This window comes from Pyxicephalus adspersus, chromosome 11, assembly GCF_032062135.1.
Source record: "Pyxicephalus adspersus chromosome 11, UCB_Pads_2.0, whole genome shotgun sequence".
Taxonomy (NCBI): Eukaryota; Metazoa; Chordata; class Amphibia; order Anura; family Pyxicephalidae; genus Pyxicephalus; species Pyxicephalus adspersus.
In genome coordinates, this window is record NC_092868.1 from 3,686,257 (window position 1) to 3,706,083 (window position 19,827).

Sequence of the window (19,827 nt, forward strand, 5' to 3'; positions counted from 1 at the left end):
GAGTATGATTTTTTTTAATTACCGGTATATTTAATATGTATTCGGTGTATAAGACGCACCCACTTTTCCCCCCCAGTTTTGGGGAAGAAAAAGTGCGTCTTATAGTCCGAAAAATACGGTAATTATAAAGGGACCACAGTCCCCTAATAAATTATATTATCATTGCCTGAACAGATGTTGTGTGAATGGCAGCATTGATAGCACAGCTAATTCTCAGAATTATCTGAGTTTACAGTAATCTCTGTGGTTATAGGCAGACAGCATGTCCCCTGTGTGCTTCCGCCTACATGGGTGATGGTAGGTATGGAGGTGGCTGATAAAATCTTAATTCAGGGAAACAAATGCTTGTGATCACTGTGCTTTATAAGAGGACCCCTTTACAGTCACAGCTCCGGTTCCAATGAATAGCGCTTCCATTAGGCATGTGAATGAACTATAAAACGCCCTATAAACAAATCAAGATTACAATCCTCTAGCAGCTGAGGGACAATGGTGTTCTTTTTTCATTTCAGAACTTTAAGGGGAAGATTTTCACACCTGGGTGAATATACCAAGCACTGATATTTTAGAGTTTGGTGGATGCTGTAGGTCTGTAAACCTGCGGTTTCCATTATTAGGGGTTCTCAGCACCCCTGTGCTGAGTTCTCAGGTCTCTACATCCTTCTGTGCCCATTACTCTTGTGTTGAGTTCTTGGGACTGTACACCTGGTGTGACCATAATGTGGGGTTTCCATCATCCTAGTTCCAAGTTTCCAGGTCTGTACCCTTTCTGTGCCCAATATAAGGGGGGTCCCACTATTCCAGTGCTGAGTTCTTGGGACTGTACACTGGTGTGCCCATAATGAGGGGGGTTACCATCATCCTAGTTCCAAGTTTCCAGGTCTGTACACATTATGAGGGTGACCCACTATTCCATTGCTGAGTTCCCAGGTCTCTACACCTAATGTGCCCATTATGAGGGGTTCCCATTATTCTTGTGTTGAGTTCTTGGGACTGTACACTGGTGTGCCCATAATGAGGGGGTTACCATCATCCTAGTTCCAAGTTTCCAGGTTTGTACACATTATGAGGGTGACCCACTATTCCAGTGCTGAGTTCCCAGGACTCTACACCCCAATGTGCCCATTATGAGGGGTTCCCATTACTCTTGTGTTGAGTTTTTGGGACTGTACACTGGTGTGCCCATAATGAGGGGGTTACCATCATCCTAGTTCCAAGTTTCCAGGTCTGTACCCATTATGAGGGTGACCCACTATTCCAGTGCTAAGTTCCCAGGACTCTACACCCCAATGTGCCCATTATCAGAGGTTCTCAGCACCCTTGTGCTGAGTTCCTGGGTCTGTACACCTGCTATGCCCAATCTGAGAGTCTCCTTTATTCCTATGCTGGGTTCCCAGGTCTGCACACTTGCTGTGCCCATTAAAGGGGCTCCCACCATCCTAGCGCTGAGTTTTCTAGGTCTATATGCACAAAGGGTCTATTAAAAGTGTTTTCCATCCCTTTAGAGTTGTTATTCACTTTGTATTATGTAGAGTTATGGAACACACAAACATCACACAACCCAAACTTCCATGTCTACAAGAACAGAGCCAAGAATTATGGGAGGGGTACCGGTATATTACTGTTGGAGTGTCCAAGACAAAAAAAAAAGGGGATCCAGCTCATCAACTCATCAGTATGTTAGGCTGAATCAATAAAGAAGCAATTGGAGAGGTTGAATATTTATGTCTCCAATCTTTCCAGTGAAAGAAAACTGAAGATAGACATTTCCTGTTTTTTTATTGTGCAGCATTTTTTGCAGCACCCATTTCATATTCTTTAATCTCCATTGAAACTTTTGGGGCTAAGAGCATCAAAACCAAAAGGCGGTCTTAATAACAAAGCCCCACAGAGCCCTCCAGGACACACTGGGTCCGATCATGGGTAAACCTGGGTGATCCAACCAATGATAAAATATTGCATTTTTATATTACAATTTTTTTTTTCATTCTGCAGAATGACCACGAGATTACCATTGAGGAACTGGAACTGAAGTATCAAACTAGCATCTCAAGAGTAAGTTGTCTCTGGACATTGGAAGGGGGGGGGGTCTTTAAACATCTCAATATTTTAATAATAAAACATGGGTACATGATCCTTAGTGTAGTATGTAATAAGATGACATTGTGTTATGTGATATTTGGTGTGACAAAGCAATGTTCTTTTTTTCTGCAGGGTCTTAAGAGCAATTACGTATCAGAGCTATTGATCCGCGATGGACCCAATGAGCTGAAACCTCCAAAAGGCACCCCGGAATACATAAAGTTTGCCCGTCAGTTAGCCGGAGGGTTGCAGTGCCTGATGTGGGTGGCGGCTTGCATCTGTCTTATTGCATTTGGGATCCAGTGCGCACAGGGTGATCTGACCAGTGCAGATAATGTGAGTGATGGGATATCTGGTATGAGATATCTGGTGTGTTGTCACCCTTAGGTGAACTATAATAAGTAATGGTTTGTAAATTGGGAATCCTAGGGTCTATTACAATATCATTTAGATGTTTGTGTTGACATGCAACCCTTAAGGTTTTAGGGTAGGGTAAGCTAGACCATCCAGTGCTCCAAATGCTAAAGGGACACAAATGCAGACAGCTGAAATTCTGTGCATTTTAGGCTTCCACTTTGGCCCCATTTTATCTAAAATCCCCATGGGGGTAAAACATCTTTGTGTACTTTGCAAAAATTATGGTTGCCTAGATCTTGCTAGGGGTCCTCCTTTCACTAAGGCATTGCTCAACCCAGAATTTTTTTTTAAGCCGGGTGGGAAGAAATGGTAGCCGGGTGGAAGCCCCTAAATTGTGATCCAATTGATCAGTAACCACTGGTGGTTGCTAAAAAGGGCTGGGGAGAACATTGACTAAGGGTCCAATGTGAGCCATGTTGTTCTATGTCTGACCCTTTGAATGGTTTCATTTTTGTCTTCTAGCTGTATCTGGCCATCACTCTGATTGCTGTGGTCGTGGTCACCGGTTGCTTCGGCTACTACCAGGAGTTCAAGAGTACCAACATCATTGCCAGTTTCAAGAACCTTGTCCCTCAGGTAGAGAAAAATGATCTAAATGATGGATTCTGACAACATTTCTACAAGAATAATTAAAGTGAAATATTAGAAAAAGTTATAATATAAAGAACACATAATACATATACTTCTTTCAATAAAAGAACTCACAGCTGTGAAGATAATTTGACATTTGTTTACACCTTCTGATGTATTTTCATACCTAAATGTAAATGCTAATCATTATTCTTGTTATTTTAAAGCACTCATGAAATATCTAAAACTTAAGCTGCGTACACACTTGCAATTTTTGTCGTTGGAAAGGATCTTTCACGATCCTTTCCAACGACAAGGGAGTGCACGATGCATGGACGGTGCTGTACATACAGCACTGTTCATGCTCTATGGAGAGGGGGGGGAGAGCGACGGAGCGGCACCCTGCTGCGCGCTCTCCCCTTCCCTTTCATTAGGATCGGCTAACGTCCATCGTCCGTGAATCCGGCAGGTCGGTCGTCCGGACGATGGACGACACCGACTGTACACACGGCAGATTTTCGCCCGATAATTGGCCGATGCCGATTATCGGGCGATAAAAATCTGACATGTGTACGTAGCTTAACAGATATGTCGGTTAATAGGATTGAGTTATACAATAGCTCCCTCTACAGGCAGAAAACAATATCAATGTATAAACATATCTATCAAAAATATTTGTACTGCCCGGTAATTATCAGAAAAGAGTATAATAAAAAAGTTTTACCAAATTAATTGCTTTTCCAGATAGAATTTGCGTTTACTAAGTTTCCTTACAGCTAAGCTATTCTAAAATAGTGATGACCTCTTTTGCAAGCAGCTGTCAGACAGGGTCTGTCCTCATTTTTTAACAACTACTGAATGTGTTGTTATATTTCCTTATTATTCTATTTTTTTGGTATCTAGCAAGCCACTGTTATACGAGATGGAGAGAAGTTTCAGATTAATGCCAACCAACTGGTGGTAGGAGACCTTGTGGAGATCAAGGGTGGTGACCGTGTACCTGCTGATATTAGAATTATCACAGCACAAGGGTGTAAGGTAAGACTATGCAATCATCATTCTTTAAAAATGTTCAGCCAGTTCATCACCGATTCATCTAGATTTACAAAATGTAATCTGCGATCTTCTTTTAGGTGGATAATTCTTCACTGACAGGGGAATCCGAACCCCAGACTCGGTCCCCAGAATATACCCATGAGAGCCCCCTGGAGACAAGAAACATTGCATTTTTCTCTACCATGTGTCTGGAAGGTAAGAAGCAACAATAAACTGATTTATGGAAGCACAACACAAAATAGTCTATCCTAGATTAGAATGATGAATTATTTATATCACAATGAATGATGTAAAGCTAAATTTTGTTGCATGGTTTCATAGGTACCGCCACTGGAATTATTATTAACACCGGCGATCGTACCATCATTGGTCGCATTGCCAGCTTGGCTTCCGGAGTGGGCAATGAGAAGACACCCATTGCTATTGAGATTGAGCACTTTGTGGACATCATCGCTGGCCTGGCTATCTTCTTTGGAGCTACTTTCTTTGTGGTTGCTATGGTCATCGGCTATCCCTTCCTCAGGGCTATGGTCTTCTTTATGGCTATCGTGGTGGCCTATGTCCCAGAAGGTCTCTTGGCCACTGTCACTGTAAGAATATTCAACATTCTCAAATTCAATTAAATATAGAATAAGTAATGGTGAGACTGTCCAAGGCTGAAATATTATACAGAACATACTGTAGTTATTTCAAAACTGAATCTACTCCTGTCTTCTCCATTGCTTTGCGCATTCAATTACGAGTGGCCCAATAATCATTGCATATTAGTTGAAATTAGTTGAGTTGCATCCGAGTTCCTATTCATTTCTGCTGTCACTAACACTCTTCTATCCCCCATTAGGTGTGTCTGTCTCTAACAGCCAAACGTCTTGCCAGGAAAAACTGTGTCGTGAAGAACCTTGAAGCTGTGGAGACCCTTGGTTCAACTTCAGTCATCTGCTCAGACAAAACCGGAACCTTGACCCAGAACAGAATGACCGTGTCTCACTTGTGGTTTGACAATCAGATCCATACAGCTGATACTACTGAAGATCAGTCAGGTGATCTCATTAACTATTTTAATTAAGGAAACAAAGAAGTTGGAACTAGACATGGATGGACTTTTGGATGACTTTGAGAAGTCTCCATTCTCAAGATTCCAATTCCAGCTCATATCTGGCTCCAACCATATTTGTTGGCTGTTTGAAAAAATCTAAGGTCTATGGCTCACAGTATTTTCAAGTGATATGTATATTAATATTACAAATATATCCCATATTACAGGACAAAGCTTCGACCAAACATCCGACACATGGAGAGCTCTCAGTAAGGTGGTCAGTCTTTGCAATCGTGCCTCCTTCAAGGGTGGACAGGATGGAGTACCAATTCCCAAGGTTAGTAGTAATATCGTATTTCAGGTTCATTTCTCCAATCTCTATATCTGCCCACCTGGGCCAATAAACCAGTTTTGGATTTATCAAGGTAGTGTTTAATCTGACTCACAGTCAAACCCTGAACTTTTTGTTGGAATGAAGAATGACCAATCATTTTTTCTTTCAGCGTATTGTGATTGGTGATGCTTCAGAGACTGCGCTGCTGAAATTCTCAGAGCTGACTGTTGGCAATGTCATGGAATACAGAGAGCGTTTCAAGAAAGTGGCTGAGTTACCATTCAACTCAACCAACAAGTTTCAGGTAAGTGGATAATATTCCTTCCCCCCAAGATGCGGAGTATGTGGGAATGATCTTTATACGTTCTTTGTTATAATCATAATGATATTAACCTAATCTATGCTGATGAACAACCAGAGCTGACTCTATATAGCCATGGCTTCAAGTCCCCACTTTTTCATTAATATCTTCTATTCTATTTTGGGAGAACCTCTCCGGAGAATAAACTTCCTCTTCTTCACAAGCTACATTTGAGATCCGTTTGAGATTCTTCTAAGTTGCTCTTTGGGTTATTTTGTCCTTGTTTTGACCTGCATTTGACCTTCTTCTAAACTTCATTAAGTTGCCAATTGACAAGAGAAGAGAAGCCCTTAGAGAACAGTTTAAAGCCATTTTTTTTAATCACTGAACATTTCCTTTCCAGCTGTCCATTCATGAGCTCCAGGACCCTCTGGACTTGCGTTATCTCTTGGTAATGAAGGGAGCTCCAGAACGTATTTTGGAAAGGTGTTCTACCATCATGATCAAAGGACAGGAGCTCCCTCTGGATGAACAATGGCAGGAAGCTTTCCAGACAGCTTACATGGACCTTGGAGGACTGGGAGAGAGAGTGCTGGGTAAGGAAGAAAATAACTCTACAAGTCCCCATGGGTGGGAATATTGTGTATGATGGCTGTGAGTAACAATTACTGATAGTTATAAGAAAGTTACATTACATTCTAAGGCTGGACATACACACCAATAGGTCCCAGGGACCTTAATGTGTCATACTACTTAGCACCTGTCAGGATCCCAGGAATCGAGTTACATATCACCTAGCAGATTTAAAACATTTACATAAGCTGTGAACTCGTCTGGAGTTCAGCTTTACAAATATAACAGCACAACAGTTCTATATTCAGCCTTACTACCTAGAAAACACCAAGATAACTAACTGAACAGCATTACATAAAGGCAGTTACGTATAGCAAATAAACATGGAACTCTTTCCCTTTTATACATTTTTACAGAAAAAGAATGTGCTTATCAGGAGCAACCAATGCAGCAACAAGTGTTCAGACACATTTAATATTTCCCAGCTATGTGTCAGCAGGCTGTATGAACCAGACGCACCATTTGCTCGGTTCTTTAGCTTGCACAGAAGAAGCACCAGGAAAGAACAAACCACATTTTTTCCTGAGCTGGGGATGCACAAATTTGGCCTGCAGTCATCAAGCAAAAAGTTTTATAGTATGCATTCACCAGTCATCTGTGTGCTGTAGTAATAATTGGTTTGCAAACAAAACTTTACCAGGTTACAATGTGTTGTCCCTTACTACCGGTATCTTGTTCACATTTGTTTTTCATTATTGTGAACTAAAAAAGTAAAAAAAAACAACAACATTCAAAATAACAGCCCTTGCACCCTTATATTTGCCCTCCCTATTGACTTGAATGTATTTTGCTAAAATGGCTGCATTACAAAAAAATTGGTAGACATTTCACTGAAAGTTGATGTCTTTTTCTCTCACCTTCCCTAAAAAAAGGAGACCTAATATCTGTGAATGATACTCAATTCTCTTTCCTGATACTTTATTATAAGGCCTTTTAAACCCAGGTATATGCAGGGATAAGTGTGGGGTGGGGTAGATGGGTATGTCTGATCTGTCCAATTAAATATAAAAGCGTCAAGATGCCTGCTGTGTACTTATCACCTCCAAAATGACATGTGATAAGATTCTGACCAATCGTAAAGGTTTCACTTACCTTTATGTATCACTGCCTTTGCCTTCCTTAATGTGTTTGCACAACCAGCCAACAGTTCTTAGCATGAAGTCCCATCATGCAAATTAGGAAGCGGCCAGGTGTGCATGTTTAGTATCCAAGTCATGGGATTAAAGGGAAACTACAATGCTTTTTAACCAATGTTTTCTATCATATAATTGGTGCACTGGTTACACTGAGTTAACAAAGCATCATGAGTTTGCTGCTTCCCTGTAGGCTGTCTCTATTTATTTAAAAGACCATACAGAGCTGTACAGATCAGAGAAATGGGAGGAGTAACTTTTTGGACTCCTTTAGCTGTGTATGTATTCTGAGCTTCAGCTATATAGCAATAAAACTATCTGCTTATACAAAACAAAAGTTTAGGAGTAGCCTAAAACATGCAGAAAAAGTTTAGAGCTGCCTGAAATAAATACATATGGGATGAAACTTGCAGTAATTTTTTTGATGTACAGCAGATTGGTCTTTGGGGCTTTTCACTTTGAATTTTCCCTTGTAACATTTTAGGATTCTGCCACCTGTTTTTGAATGAAAAGGAATACCCCCGCGGATACAACTTTGATACTGAAGAAATGAACTTCCCCACCAGCGGCCTCTGCTTTGCCGGACTCATCTCCATGATTGACCCTCCAAGGGCCACCGTACCTGACGCTGTCATGAAATGTAGAACCGCTGGAATCCGTGTAAGTGATGAAGAGTTGGGGCAAACAAAAAGCAGCCAATTGGCAGCAATCTTTTTTTTTCTAACCTGTATTAAATAAAAGCAAATCTACTTCTGGCTGTGATAGGGAGCTGCCATATATCTGCCGGCTGCAGGCGCCGCCCTACAATTTTTTAAAAATACCTTCATAAATTTTAAAACATAAAGATCCATTATTCTTTGCAATGCCAAGCTATAAACTTTATGTGTTTGCAACCTAGGTCATCATGGTCACTGGAGATCATCCAATCACAGCCAAGGCCATTGCCGCCAGTGTGGGCATCATTTCCGAGGGTAGTGAGACAGTGGAGGATATTGCTGCTCGCTTGCGCATTCCCGTGGAGCAAGTCAACAAACGGTAAAAGCATCAGATCAAACCATATACACAACACCATGCTTCCTCTTATTAAGTGCCATAGAAGGTGCCATTGCCGGCTTCTTTTTAACAGTGCCAGCTGCAGAAATGTCCCTCTTGCTTTAATTAAACTGTGAGAAGAAAGTTGCACCATCCCAATGCTGAGTTCATGGTTCTGCACAACTGCTGTGCCCATTGGGCCTGAATTATTAACGGTAAAGCAAACCTGGAATGGATTTTTTAAAATGTTTTCAATCCTGGACTAGATCCAATCTAGGTTTGCTGGATTACCCAGGTTCACTGATGAGAGTGTATCTTCTCCAAACATGAAGAGCTTTAATAAATCAAGCCCATTATGAAGGCCTCCCACCATCTTAGTTTTAGGTTCCTGCACCCCTGCTCTGCCCATTATAAGGGCCTCCCACCATCCTAGTGCTGAGTTCCAAGGTCTGCACACCTGCTGTGCCCATTATGATGGGTTTTTACCATCCGTATGATAAGTACCCAGGTCTGCATATCTGCTGTGCCCAATATTAGGGGCTGGCTCTGATTTTGGGTGGACTTATCCTTTTAGAGATTGTTTAATGATAGATGGCAGAAAAAATATATCAATGTGAACCTTGTTTTTGCAGTGATGCTCGGGCTTGTGTCATCAATGGCGGACAGCTGAAGGATATGAGCAGTGAGGAGTTGGTGGAAGCCCTTAGGATGCACCCTGAGATGGTCTTCGCTCGTACTTCCCCCCAGCAGAAACTCATTATTGTAGAAAGTTGTCAGAAGTTGGTAAGTCATCACAGCTCAGATTTGTTCAATCTCACTTATTTGCTGAAAGTTCTGAGATGCCAATCGTCCGACCCCCATTCTGCAACCTAAATTTGTCTCTTACTCTAGGGAGCCATTGTGGCCGTGACAGGAGATGGTGTCAACGATTCCCCTGCCTTGAAGAAAGCCGACATCGGAGTTGCTATGGGAATTGCTGGATCAGATGCTGCAAAGAACGCGGCTGACATGATCCTATTGGATGATAACTTTGCCTCCATTGTTACAGGAGTAGAACAGGGTAAGATGGAGATACAACCTATCCTAGATGTAAATTATAAAAATTGGTAAGGTTCAAATTCTAAAATTATTTTAAGTGGGAAGGTCCTTCACTTAAATCCTGCATCAGGAATAAAAAAAAAACTTTACAATGTTATGGCTACCCCAAAGTAAAATTAAGACAATGAACGATTAAAGGGGTTTTTCATACATAATTTACAATAGTGCAATAATACAGAATCGAATAAATGATAATGCATCGATCACTAGGTGACACCAGACACAGTGTATCCTATTTTAAGGTCATTTGGGACCTATTTGCTTGCCCAAATTTAAATGAAAAGTTTATGGGTAAACATCCAGCTATGAGGATTGCAGCCTTTTTAGAGATTTAACTGACGCGTTTTGCCAGAGAGCTTGGCTTCATCAGGGGTTAGTATGGGCTTGCAAAATGTAGGCAACGGGATAGAGAAGTATTTTACAATTGTCAGCCAGTCTGAGAACTTTCATGTTGGTCTCCTATTGCTTTAGGTATTGCACATGTCAGTCTGGCATTGCTGGCATGTGGACCCAAGTGCCAATCTTCCAAAAGATTCCCAGACTCCCCATGCACCATCTGTAGGACTCTCATGTATCAATGTGTTATTTTTGTGCACAGCATTCGTTTTATTAAATACCACCTTTGTGGTTTCCCTCCAGGACGTCTGATCTTTGACAATCTGAAGAAGTCCATTGCCTATACTTTGACCAAGAACATTCCAGAACTGGCCCCCTATCTCATCTACATCACAGCCAGTGTCCCTCTACCCCTGGGCTGCATCACCATTCTGTTCATTGAGCTGTGTACTGATATTGTGAGTATTGTCCAGGACCACACATTGCATAAAATCTTGCATAATCCCCCGACATATGTGAAAACACCTAAGACTATAATCTGTAAAGACCAAGGCTGAGGGGGAGGCAGCTAGTGCTTGGTCAGCATTGGCAGAATTACATGCATGAAGTATTCCACTATAGCAGTAGCGTAGTATTATACACGTACATGTTAGCCAATGCAGAATGCTTCGGAGTTTAGGTGATCCTCTTTATTGGCTAAGAGGTGATTATTATTGCAAGCTTGCAGGATAACTTAGATTCCTTCAGCAGGCTTTATACAGCTTTAATTGTTAGTTACCCACTTGGTTTTTGTTTCAGTGAGCTATATAGCATATATGAATATGTGGATGTTGAAATCCTTGGTGCAGATGTCCTTTGCTATATTGGAAGCCTGTTGGACTAGTTCAAGCCATGAGGATGTCATTTCTATGCATGTAGGCTTTACTGTGTGATATCTGTCAAACCTCTGGCATCATTCCCTGCATTCCCCCATAAGGCATTGTAGGAAATTCAACTGAATATAAAACATGCTTTTCATGTTTGAAATACTGTGAGTAAATTGTAAAGGAAACACTGAAAGCTTACTGGCAGAATAAGTGCTTGAATAAATTTATGTGCATTCACAATAATTCAATGGGGTAAAAGCTATTTTTCTGCCCCTTCCTAGTTCCCTTCTGTGTCTCTGGCCTATGAGAAAGCTGAGAGTGACATCATGCATCTCAAACCAAGAAACCCTCGTCGGGACCGTCTGGTGAATGAAGCCCTTGCTGTCTACTCATATTTCCAGATTGGTAAGTGGGGAGGGCAAGGGCAGCAGAAGGGAACAAATTTCTGTATGTGGGGGGTATGAGAATGTCGCCATCTATTAATGAAATGAAGACATCTCTACGGTACCACCAACCTGATCTTAGTAAACTTGGGTTAGAACGTGTTACATTGTGATTCCAGTGTCCTTCTAGTGCAGAATCCGAGAAGTTGCTAGGGGTTCCTTGAGCAATGAGAGGTTTGTGACTCTCAGGTCAGATTAAGTGACATCAATGATCTTTTTGGCTATGGGTAATGGTGACTTTATTCCCACTGGCACCACAATAATGTATTGTGAACTGTTGATATAAAAATTATAGGAGGGGTTCTCTGAATTTTAGGGGTTAAAAAGTTTGAGAAACATAATTCTAGAGGATTTATCTTCCCTTCCTGCTCTGTATATCATCAATCCTCTGGACAGGAAGTGAGGGGAAGTCAGCTTTTTGGGGACATCAGTCTTATCCTAGAGAGCCCAGTCACAAGGCCAAGGCATTTTATAATTTTCTCTAAGCAAATCCCAATGTGGAACCCTCACTCGGAGATGTCATCACTCATCTGGCCTCAATTGTCTCTAGAGAAATGCCTCTTTGCTGTGTATATATGATAGGTAAACCTTACCATAAGCCTTTCTTACTGTTTCTCCGCAGGTGTCATTCAGTCTTTCGCAGGATTTGTAGACTATTTCACCGTCATGGCTCAAGAGGGTTGGTACCCTGCATACTGCTTGGGTCTGCGTGCCAACTGGGAGAATCAGCACCTACAGGACTTGGAGGACAGCTATGGGCAGCAATGGGTAAGATGAACCAGAGGGGAGGAAAAAAAACTTCAAACTCAAGACACAAATGAATGCAGATATATTATTACATTGTTACATTTATCATTTAAATACAAGAGGCATAAATACCTGAATTGGATCTCATATCAGCCTCTAGAAGCTATGATTTATGTAGTTCTTCTGCATGTTCAGCTGCTTTCCTGGAGCTCAACTTTAAGCATCAGACTAAAGGGGTGAGCTGACATATTAGTTTGTTTCATCTCAGACCACTGATCTTCATATCTTTATCTTCCAGACCTTCAGCCAGCGTCTGTACCAGCAATACACCTGCTACACAGTGTTCTTCATCAGTATTGAAGTGTGTCAGATCTCTGATGTGCTCATCAGAAAGACCAGACGTCTGTCTGTCTTCCAGCAAGGATTTTTCAGGTATAAGGCTTAGAATGAGCTTATTGATAATTTATCTTCCTATCCTGGTGACTGGTGCTGTCACAGAGATAGGAAATCAGATCTTCCCAACAGTGTAGCTGGGCTTTGCATTTCTGGAATCACATGGGTGTCAGTCCAGAGATGTTCAAGGAGATGAAACCTAATTTCTAAAAATCCATAGAAGTTTTAACCTTATATTTCTAAGCCAGGTCCTTTCATAAACATTAATCCCTGGTGATCTTGTTATAAGGGTCCTTGTTGATGAACCTCCTCTCATAGGGTGACAACACTGACACCCAATTCTGCTCCTCTGTTGTTACCTTAACACAACCCTTACATTGGATATTAGCAGTAATTGCCCCATTACAACAATAGTCAGTATAGGTGGAGGTTCTTTACTTGCCCATTGCTCATGGATCCCCTTAGGAGCACCGGTTGACAAAAGGCTCATATAGAAGATTCCAGCTGAAGAACTAAATTTTCCAGTCTGCACAAAGGAACTTTTGCTTTCACGAAAGTCACAGTTTGGTCCTGGAAGAACAGAAAAAGTTAGAACAATGAAGCAGAAAATTGCGGCCCATCTGGGAAAGTTGTGAACCTCCCCTTATTGGACCCTACACCCCACTGTTATTCACTGATGTTGTAAAATGTATACAAAACCCATGTCAGTCTTCTGCAGGGCAGGGATAATTTTACGGTGCTTTGGGTTTCATCTAATCATTCTTTTATATTCTCTTCTAGGAACAAAGTTTTGGTGATCGCCATCGTCTTCCAGCTGTGCTTGGGTAACTTCCTCTGCTACTGCCCAGGAATGCCCAATGTTTTCAACTTCATGCCCATCCGGTAAGAAATGCCTTGGTTGTTTTTCCTTACAGACATGGGATGAACACAGCAACATGCTCTGTGGGGATATTAGTGTGGCCAAACATTTTTCTGGTTTGTTAGGTCTGCCTACATGAGAGACCAAGTAATGCCCAATGAATCCCGATATTTACCTTGATGCAATACAGCGGACAGATCACAATCCTAAACCCAATATTAACAATACTGGCAGTGCCTGATGCCCCCTTCACTTTAATTCCCATCTCATGGGCAGATATTGTAATTTGATGTTCTGTATATTTTTTAGGTGGCAGTGGTGGTTCGTTCCTCTTCCATTTGGAATCTTGATTTTCGTGTATGATGAAATCCGTAAACTTGGAGTGCGTAGACATCCTGGAAGTGAGTATAGTAGAAAAGACTTAAGTGAAACATAATTTCTTTTTCTCTCCAGTACTGATTTTGCTTATTGCATTCATTGCACACTGAAAGCTTCTCACTATGTATATTACAAGCTGGAGCAAGTCAGGTTTTCATGGCTGGAGGACGTCTCATCATCTAGCACCTCCCTTCCATTTATTGAACATCAGATCTTTCAGGTTTAGATTACCATGTGGGCATTGCCATGAAGAGTCTGAATGCAAATAATCCCCCTTAGGAACACCTACTATAGAATGAAGTATTTTATTATTTGTACTCCTCCCAAAAACTAAACCACTGCTTGCACCAGAGCTGAGGGCTTTGGAGAGGAATACTGATAATGAGTGCTGTGATATTCTGCCATGCATAGACAGAACACATTTGTGAATATTTCCCATTGCCCAGATTACAAATAACTTTGTTCAGACTTTTAAAATGCAATTCTGACATTTTGCCTTTCCTCCGCAGGTTGGTGGGACAAGGAGCTTTACTATTAGACATTTTCCAGACTGCATGCTACACCCTCTGCAGATGAAGACACAGGAAGCCGGATCCCATCTCACGTGGAGCCTATTCTGAATATTCACCGTTGATTTTTATTTCTGACTATAGAACGAAAAAAATCAGTAAAATCTCCTGTATATAGTGAAAGATCTGAAAAGATGATTTCAGAAGTGGCGCACCCTGTGTGCTTTCCTACCTGAGCTGCAGCATCTTATATAGAGGTGTTCTGCACTGCCACGGCTCCAACAGGGAGGCGATCAGTCACCCATCATACATGGTAACCCCTCTTCTATTCTACTGACCCCCTGCCTATCGCTCCCTACAGGAAAAGTGAAGAAGTAGTTATGTATCAAGTGACATCACTGTGCTGTTTAATTAATGTTATGAGTTATTCAAATAAATTATTACACAAAAAACACTTGTTCCTGGTTCATTAATCAAATGAAATAGAAAATTAGAAATACAGCAACATTTACCTAGATGGTTTACTATGATTTTTACCTTTTTTAATGTTACACATTTCTGATGAAGAGTTGAAGTTAAAAAGTTAAAAGTTAAAAAAAAAAATAGGTTATAGCACCAGATGAGTGTATTCTCAATTAATTCATAAATAACACTACAGCACTAGGCAGCAATATTAACCTCCCAGGGGGTATGAATATTAAGTATTTTTAAATGTAAAAGTGGTACATTTAAAAATACTGGGTATTTTAATGGTCACACACCAGGGACACAGATGCCAGCTGGGCATTGCCAGGTTACACAGATGCCCGCGGTATTGCCAGGTTACACAGATGCCCGCGGTATTGCCAGGGGAAGAAGATACCGGGCATTGATGAAGGATGCCGCGGGCACCACTTACCAGGTAAGTAGTTTAAACTCCCTGGCAATTCCATCCTGAGTGTGGCTCAGGGTTACCGCTTTTGGAATAGATAATTCACCCCCAGCCACACTTGGCATTACCCCTAAGGAGGTTAAGCAATTCTTCAACTCCACCCAATGCTCTCAGCATTCTGACTCAAATACAGCAAGTATTTATTAATGTATGGTGAAAATATCATCCCATCATTGGGAAGAATGTCACCCTTACAGATAGCCAGATCGTTGGTGTCACCTAAACTTACATGGGAGCCACAAACTGCTCATTGCTCAAGGAACCTCTACAAACCTCAGGAGGGACCCAGGTGCAGAAACACTTATCTAAATATTATTTTCTATGCACAATATTTAAAGACATTGCAATTACATTTTCAATGATTTCATTGATCAAGCAAGAGGTGAAATGTTTTATCTTCACTTGGAGATGCTGCAGAAATACACAACTACTCCCTCACTTCATAACATAGGAGATATTCCTCAGTCCATAGACTTATATTGCTCAGGGAAGATGACACTGGTTAGGATCCCAGAAAGGGAAAGAAACACCCTTAAGACTATCCGTGAAAACCTCAGTGACAGATTTTGGTACTTGCTGCATTTATATTAGAAATAGATTTGTTTTGCTATAATAAATACAGAACTAGATTCAATAATATTTATATCAGCTGTCTGGCTTGCAGCTTAGCCTATCCAGCCCCCCAAATTAAAAACCAATAAACGCATATAAGTGGTCCGCATGAGTTTTATTATAAAGTTTTTTTTTTTTTTAGCAAATTAATTTAAAACATAATATAAAGTTCCTTCCCGCAGTGTTTGGCTTCCCAGAACATAGAAAGAACACCTCAGTGGCCGATGGTCAGCGATAGCTTATTCTGCAGTTTCTTAGTTGCCGTGGACGAGACTGACGAAGAGAGTGAGGCAGCTTAGAGACAGGAGGCCGGTGACAACGGCTTTCAGGAGGAGAGCAGTCCAGCTGCCCAGAAGGAAGATGTGGACAAAGCAGCTGCAAGAAAACAACACGGAATTATTTAATGAATAAAGTGACAGAAGACAAACCTAAAACTTGACAGCCACTGGTAAATGATGCCACATTGCCAGATTTCCTTACTTCCTCATTATGAGGACAACCCAAACATTATGAATTTTCCCATCATTTTTGGTATCTGTTACAACTACTGCAAATCATATTAAATCTCAATATTTTGCTTGGAATAAATATAAAGTCTAAAAAAAAAAAAAATGTCACATGCAGCTTTTCAGTCCTCTGGTGTGGTGGCTATTCTATTCCCGGAGAATAACACACTTTGTGTCTTTGGGTGACAACTTGCCATCATCGTACTTTAACTTAAGTGTTGCAGTACCAAACAAAACCTTTTGGGGGACTTCTTAGGCAGCACAAACAAACACAGTAACGCTTCATTTAATATCAATATTAAAAATACAGTTTTATTTCCTATACTAGGAACATTTAAAAACCATAGGAAGTTCATCCTATATATTTGAGCATATGGAATCTTTAATATTCTTGTTCTCTGCTCTCTACGCGTTTCACAGCAATTGGATCCACTTCATCAGGAGGTTTAGAGAACTTCCCATTCATTAGTCTCAAGTAATCAACTCATCTCAAACAGTTGATACAACAAAACTTTTAAATGAAAAAACAATTTTTTTGTACAATTTTATATTTAGCACCTTTTTACAGCAACATCCTTTGGTTCTCTTTCTGCCTCCTTCTTCAACGAGAGAATCTGACGCAGATCCAAAGGATGTTGCTGAATATAAGGTGGTAAATATGAAGGTAAATTGTACACAAATGTGTTTTCTTTTCCAATAGTTTTGTTGTAACAAATGTTTGAGATGAGTCGATTAATTGAGACATATGAAGGGAAAGATCTCTCAACCTCCTGAAGAAGCGGCTCTAATTGCCGGGAAACGTGTAGAGAACAGAGAATGAGAATATTAAGGATCCTTCAAATATATAGGATGAACTTCCTGTGGTTTTAAATCTTCCCAATATTGAAGATAAGATGTATTTTTAATGGTGATCCTAAATAAAGTGTTGATAACTGTGTTTGTTTGTGCTGCCTAAGAAAGTCCCCCCAAAAGGTTTGCATGGTTTCTCTTGGATGTGGCAGTATGTAAAATTTTAGATACCAGTTGAGAAGGTACAACACTTTTTCTTGTACAGTGGTGCAGTGTTGTCACCCTAAAAGTGAGGGGGGTGTTCTGCAATCTTGAGCACTGCAATCTTGAGTAACTGAGCACAAAAACTGGAACAAAAACACCACTTAGCTTCCACAGAGCCCCCAATCCCTCTACACTCGGCCTCAATTCAGTCGTGCATAGCACTAAATTCTTTTTTTGTCTAGGCGCAGAGGAAGCGCTGGGTGCCACCATCTTCCTTTCCCCACCTGATCTCACACTGCACAGGTGAGGGATCAGGTGACGTATCCTACTGTAAGGGATCACCACGCATGTGTGAGAACGACACTTAACTTGCCCTTTGCCCCCCTCATCTCAGGCATGCGCAGAAGGAGCAGCGCTGGGATACAGTGTGTAGGTGTCCCGGGAAGCTCTGCACCCCCATTCAGTCTTCACCTCTGTGGTGGTAAAGACAGAAGAGGGGGAAGGGGGGGCTTCCCACAAGAATAAAGCTAATTATTGCTTTATATAAAAGGGTTATGGGGTGATAAGTCTGCTTTAATCAACTTACAGAACACTTTGGTATAACAAACCAAAAGGAAGACAAAGAGTACATTGGTAGAATTTACATAGTGATGTGACTATGGACTTTGTACAGCCCTGCGTCATATGTTGGCACTATATAAATACGGTGTAATAATAATAAAATACACCTAGTTTGGAACCATCAGATTGTTTGGCCAGTACTTACTCCATGAGGAAGGCTTTATACATGCTGAGTCCCAGAAGAACGGTTACTGGAAGACGGAAGTGAGTAGGGAGGTCGTAACGTGTCCACATCCACACCAGAGCGGCTACAGCCATGTAATGAACCTGAGGATAGAGGAGAAGGTCACATGTTACCATCACATGACCACAAGATCAGTGACGCGCACACAAGGAGAATGGTGCCGTACCAAGCTGATGTTGGAATCAATGCTCATCTGGATATATTTCCAATCGAATTCAATTCCTCGAGCTCCGACCCACAGCGGTAAACACCTGACACAAAAAGACAACATAAAAAGTCAATTCACCTTCCTCGTATGAATTGTTTTATCGCATGGTGGCCGTTGGTGAGGCTCAGGATTCACCGATTCTCATAAATGAAGGATTCACCCATTCCTTACCTAGACATGACGAGCTCGGCCGTCGCCCATCCCATGGCTGCCACCATTATTTTGTATTCTCCTTTTCCAGCATTCCTGGACATCACTAAATGCAGCCCCAACAGGTCGGCAAGGTCAACCGTGGCCTTCATGAACTCCTAGGAGGAGAAAAATGAAATAAAAGGAATTTTATGGGCAATTTTGGCTTCCCCCTAAATTGACCTTAGACTGTAATAATGACATATGGCTATGGTAGGGACATTAGATTGTGAGCTCCTTCGAGGGACAGCTAGTCACATGACTTATGGACTTTATACAGCGCTGTGTAATATGTCGGTCCTATATTAATACTGTGTGATAATAATAACTGACCGGGCATAGGACGGCTTTACTAGATCGTGTTATTATTTCCAGATAAATTGTAACTCCAACTAAGGAGGGAAATAAATTATTACCCCAGCAGCCTATAGGGCACAAGTCAGAGTGGGGAGGGGGTCAGTGGGAAAGCTGATTGGAGGAAGCAAAGTTTCTCTCTTACCCCAATAAAGTCGTACGCTCCAGCTGCTCCTTCCCAGGTTGGGAAAAATGTGGCCAAGAACAACATCTGTAACACGGGGGAAATACAATATTCATTGTGTGTCAGAGAAATCAACAAAAACGCATCGTACCACCTATACCCCTCCCCTGCCACATTATAGTCACCCCACTGATACCCCCTGCAGTAACCATACTGCCCCCCATTGTCAGACATAATATACTACACTCCCCCTCACCTTGCAGAGCTGCACACACAGGTAGGTGGCCCCGGCCTGCACACATCTCCAGAAGGCGTTGTACTCAGACCTGTAATACACACAGTGTCAATCACTGATTCCCCTCTTTCCTCTCCTCGCCCGCCCCAGTCACCCCAGTCACCCCTCCTCCACTCACAGGCCGCTGCACTTGTAGGTAATGAAATAAGGGAAATAGGCCAGAGCGAAACAATTCCCGAAATGAAAGAGCGTCATGGCGACCAGCAGCTGCAGCCCTTCCCGGCCACCGTATCCTCTGACCTGTCACCCCAGGGCGCCTGCGCAGTACGTCACATGACCTGTACGTGCTTGTCGGAGCGTGCGCCTGCGCACTAGCCACTCACCTCGCGTTAACCTATCTAAAAGCTGTCACATGACTGATCCCTGGGATTCAGGAAGATGTCACCTCTCATAACAACTAAAAGGGCACTCCAACCCCAGAAATATCTGATTTATAGTAATATTATCTTCATTATTCGCATTAATGTCTGGTAAAAGCTTCAAATGCATTTGAGACATAAATGTATAATAATAGTGTGTGACTGTGGGGGGACATTAGAGTGTCAGCTCCTCTGTACAGAGACTGATGGGACTGGCTCAGTGTTCTC

At 41.6% G+C, this 19,827-nt stretch overlaps 2 protein-coding genes across 2 annotated transcripts in view; one reads left to right on the top strand and one right to left on the bottom strand.

Moving 5' to 3' along the window:
- ATP4A (ATPase H+/K+ transporting subunit alpha) overlaps positions 1–14,740 on the top strand; it is a 27,808-nt gene extending 13,068 nt beyond the window's left edge. Inside the window, exons 5-25 of the mRNA XM_072425639.1 lie at positions 1,996–2,055; positions 2,215–2,418; positions 2,962–3,075; positions 3,973–4,107; positions 4,203–4,320; positions 4,447–4,715; positions 4,967–5,165; positions 5,389–5,498; positions 5,665–5,799; positions 6,200–6,392; positions 8,047–8,222; positions 8,461–8,597; positions 9,227–9,377; positions 9,486–9,654; positions 10,332–10,486; positions 11,176–11,299; positions 11,960–12,105; positions 12,383–12,516; positions 13,258–13,359; positions 13,646–13,737; positions 14,224–14,740. Of these exons, the coding sequence (XP_072281740.1) occupies positions 1,996–2,055; positions 2,215–2,418; positions 2,962–3,075; positions 3,973–4,107; positions 4,203–4,320; positions 4,447–4,715; positions 4,967–5,165; positions 5,389–5,498; positions 5,665–5,799; positions 6,200–6,392; positions 8,047–8,222; positions 8,461–8,597; positions 9,227–9,377; positions 9,486–9,654; positions 10,332–10,486; positions 11,176–11,299; positions 11,960–12,105; positions 12,383–12,516; positions 13,258–13,359; positions 13,646–13,737; positions 14,224–14,252 (2,952 nt within the window). The 3' untranslated portion in view covers positions 14,253–14,740. The remainder of the gene's footprint in view (positions 1–1,995; positions 2,056–2,214; positions 2,419–2,961; positions 3,076–3,972; positions 4,108–4,202; positions 4,321–4,446; positions 4,716–4,966; positions 5,166–5,388; positions 5,499–5,664; positions 5,800–6,199; positions 6,393–8,046; positions 8,223–8,460; positions 8,598–9,226; positions 9,378–9,485; positions 9,655–10,331; positions 10,487–11,175; positions 11,300–11,959; positions 12,106–12,382; positions 12,517–13,257; positions 13,360–13,645; positions 13,738–14,223) is intronic.
- A 1,122-nt stretch (positions 14,741–15,862) lies between these two features.
- Positions 15,863–19,511, bottom strand: TMEM147 (transmembrane protein 147). The gene is made up of 7 exons (XM_072425959.1): positions 19,359–19,511; positions 19,202–19,271; positions 18,967–19,032; positions 18,450–18,586; positions 18,237–18,321; positions 18,032–18,153; positions 15,863–16,141 (listed from the first exon to the last, which is right to left on the bottom strand). Exons 1-7 carry the CDS (start codon positions 19,433–19,435, stop codon positions 16,021–16,023), a joined length of 678 nt encoding a protein of 225 aa, XP_072282060.1. The 5' UTR covers positions 19,436–19,511; the 3' UTR covers positions 15,863–16,020.
- Between the last annotated feature and the right edge of the window lie 316 nt (positions 19,512–19,827).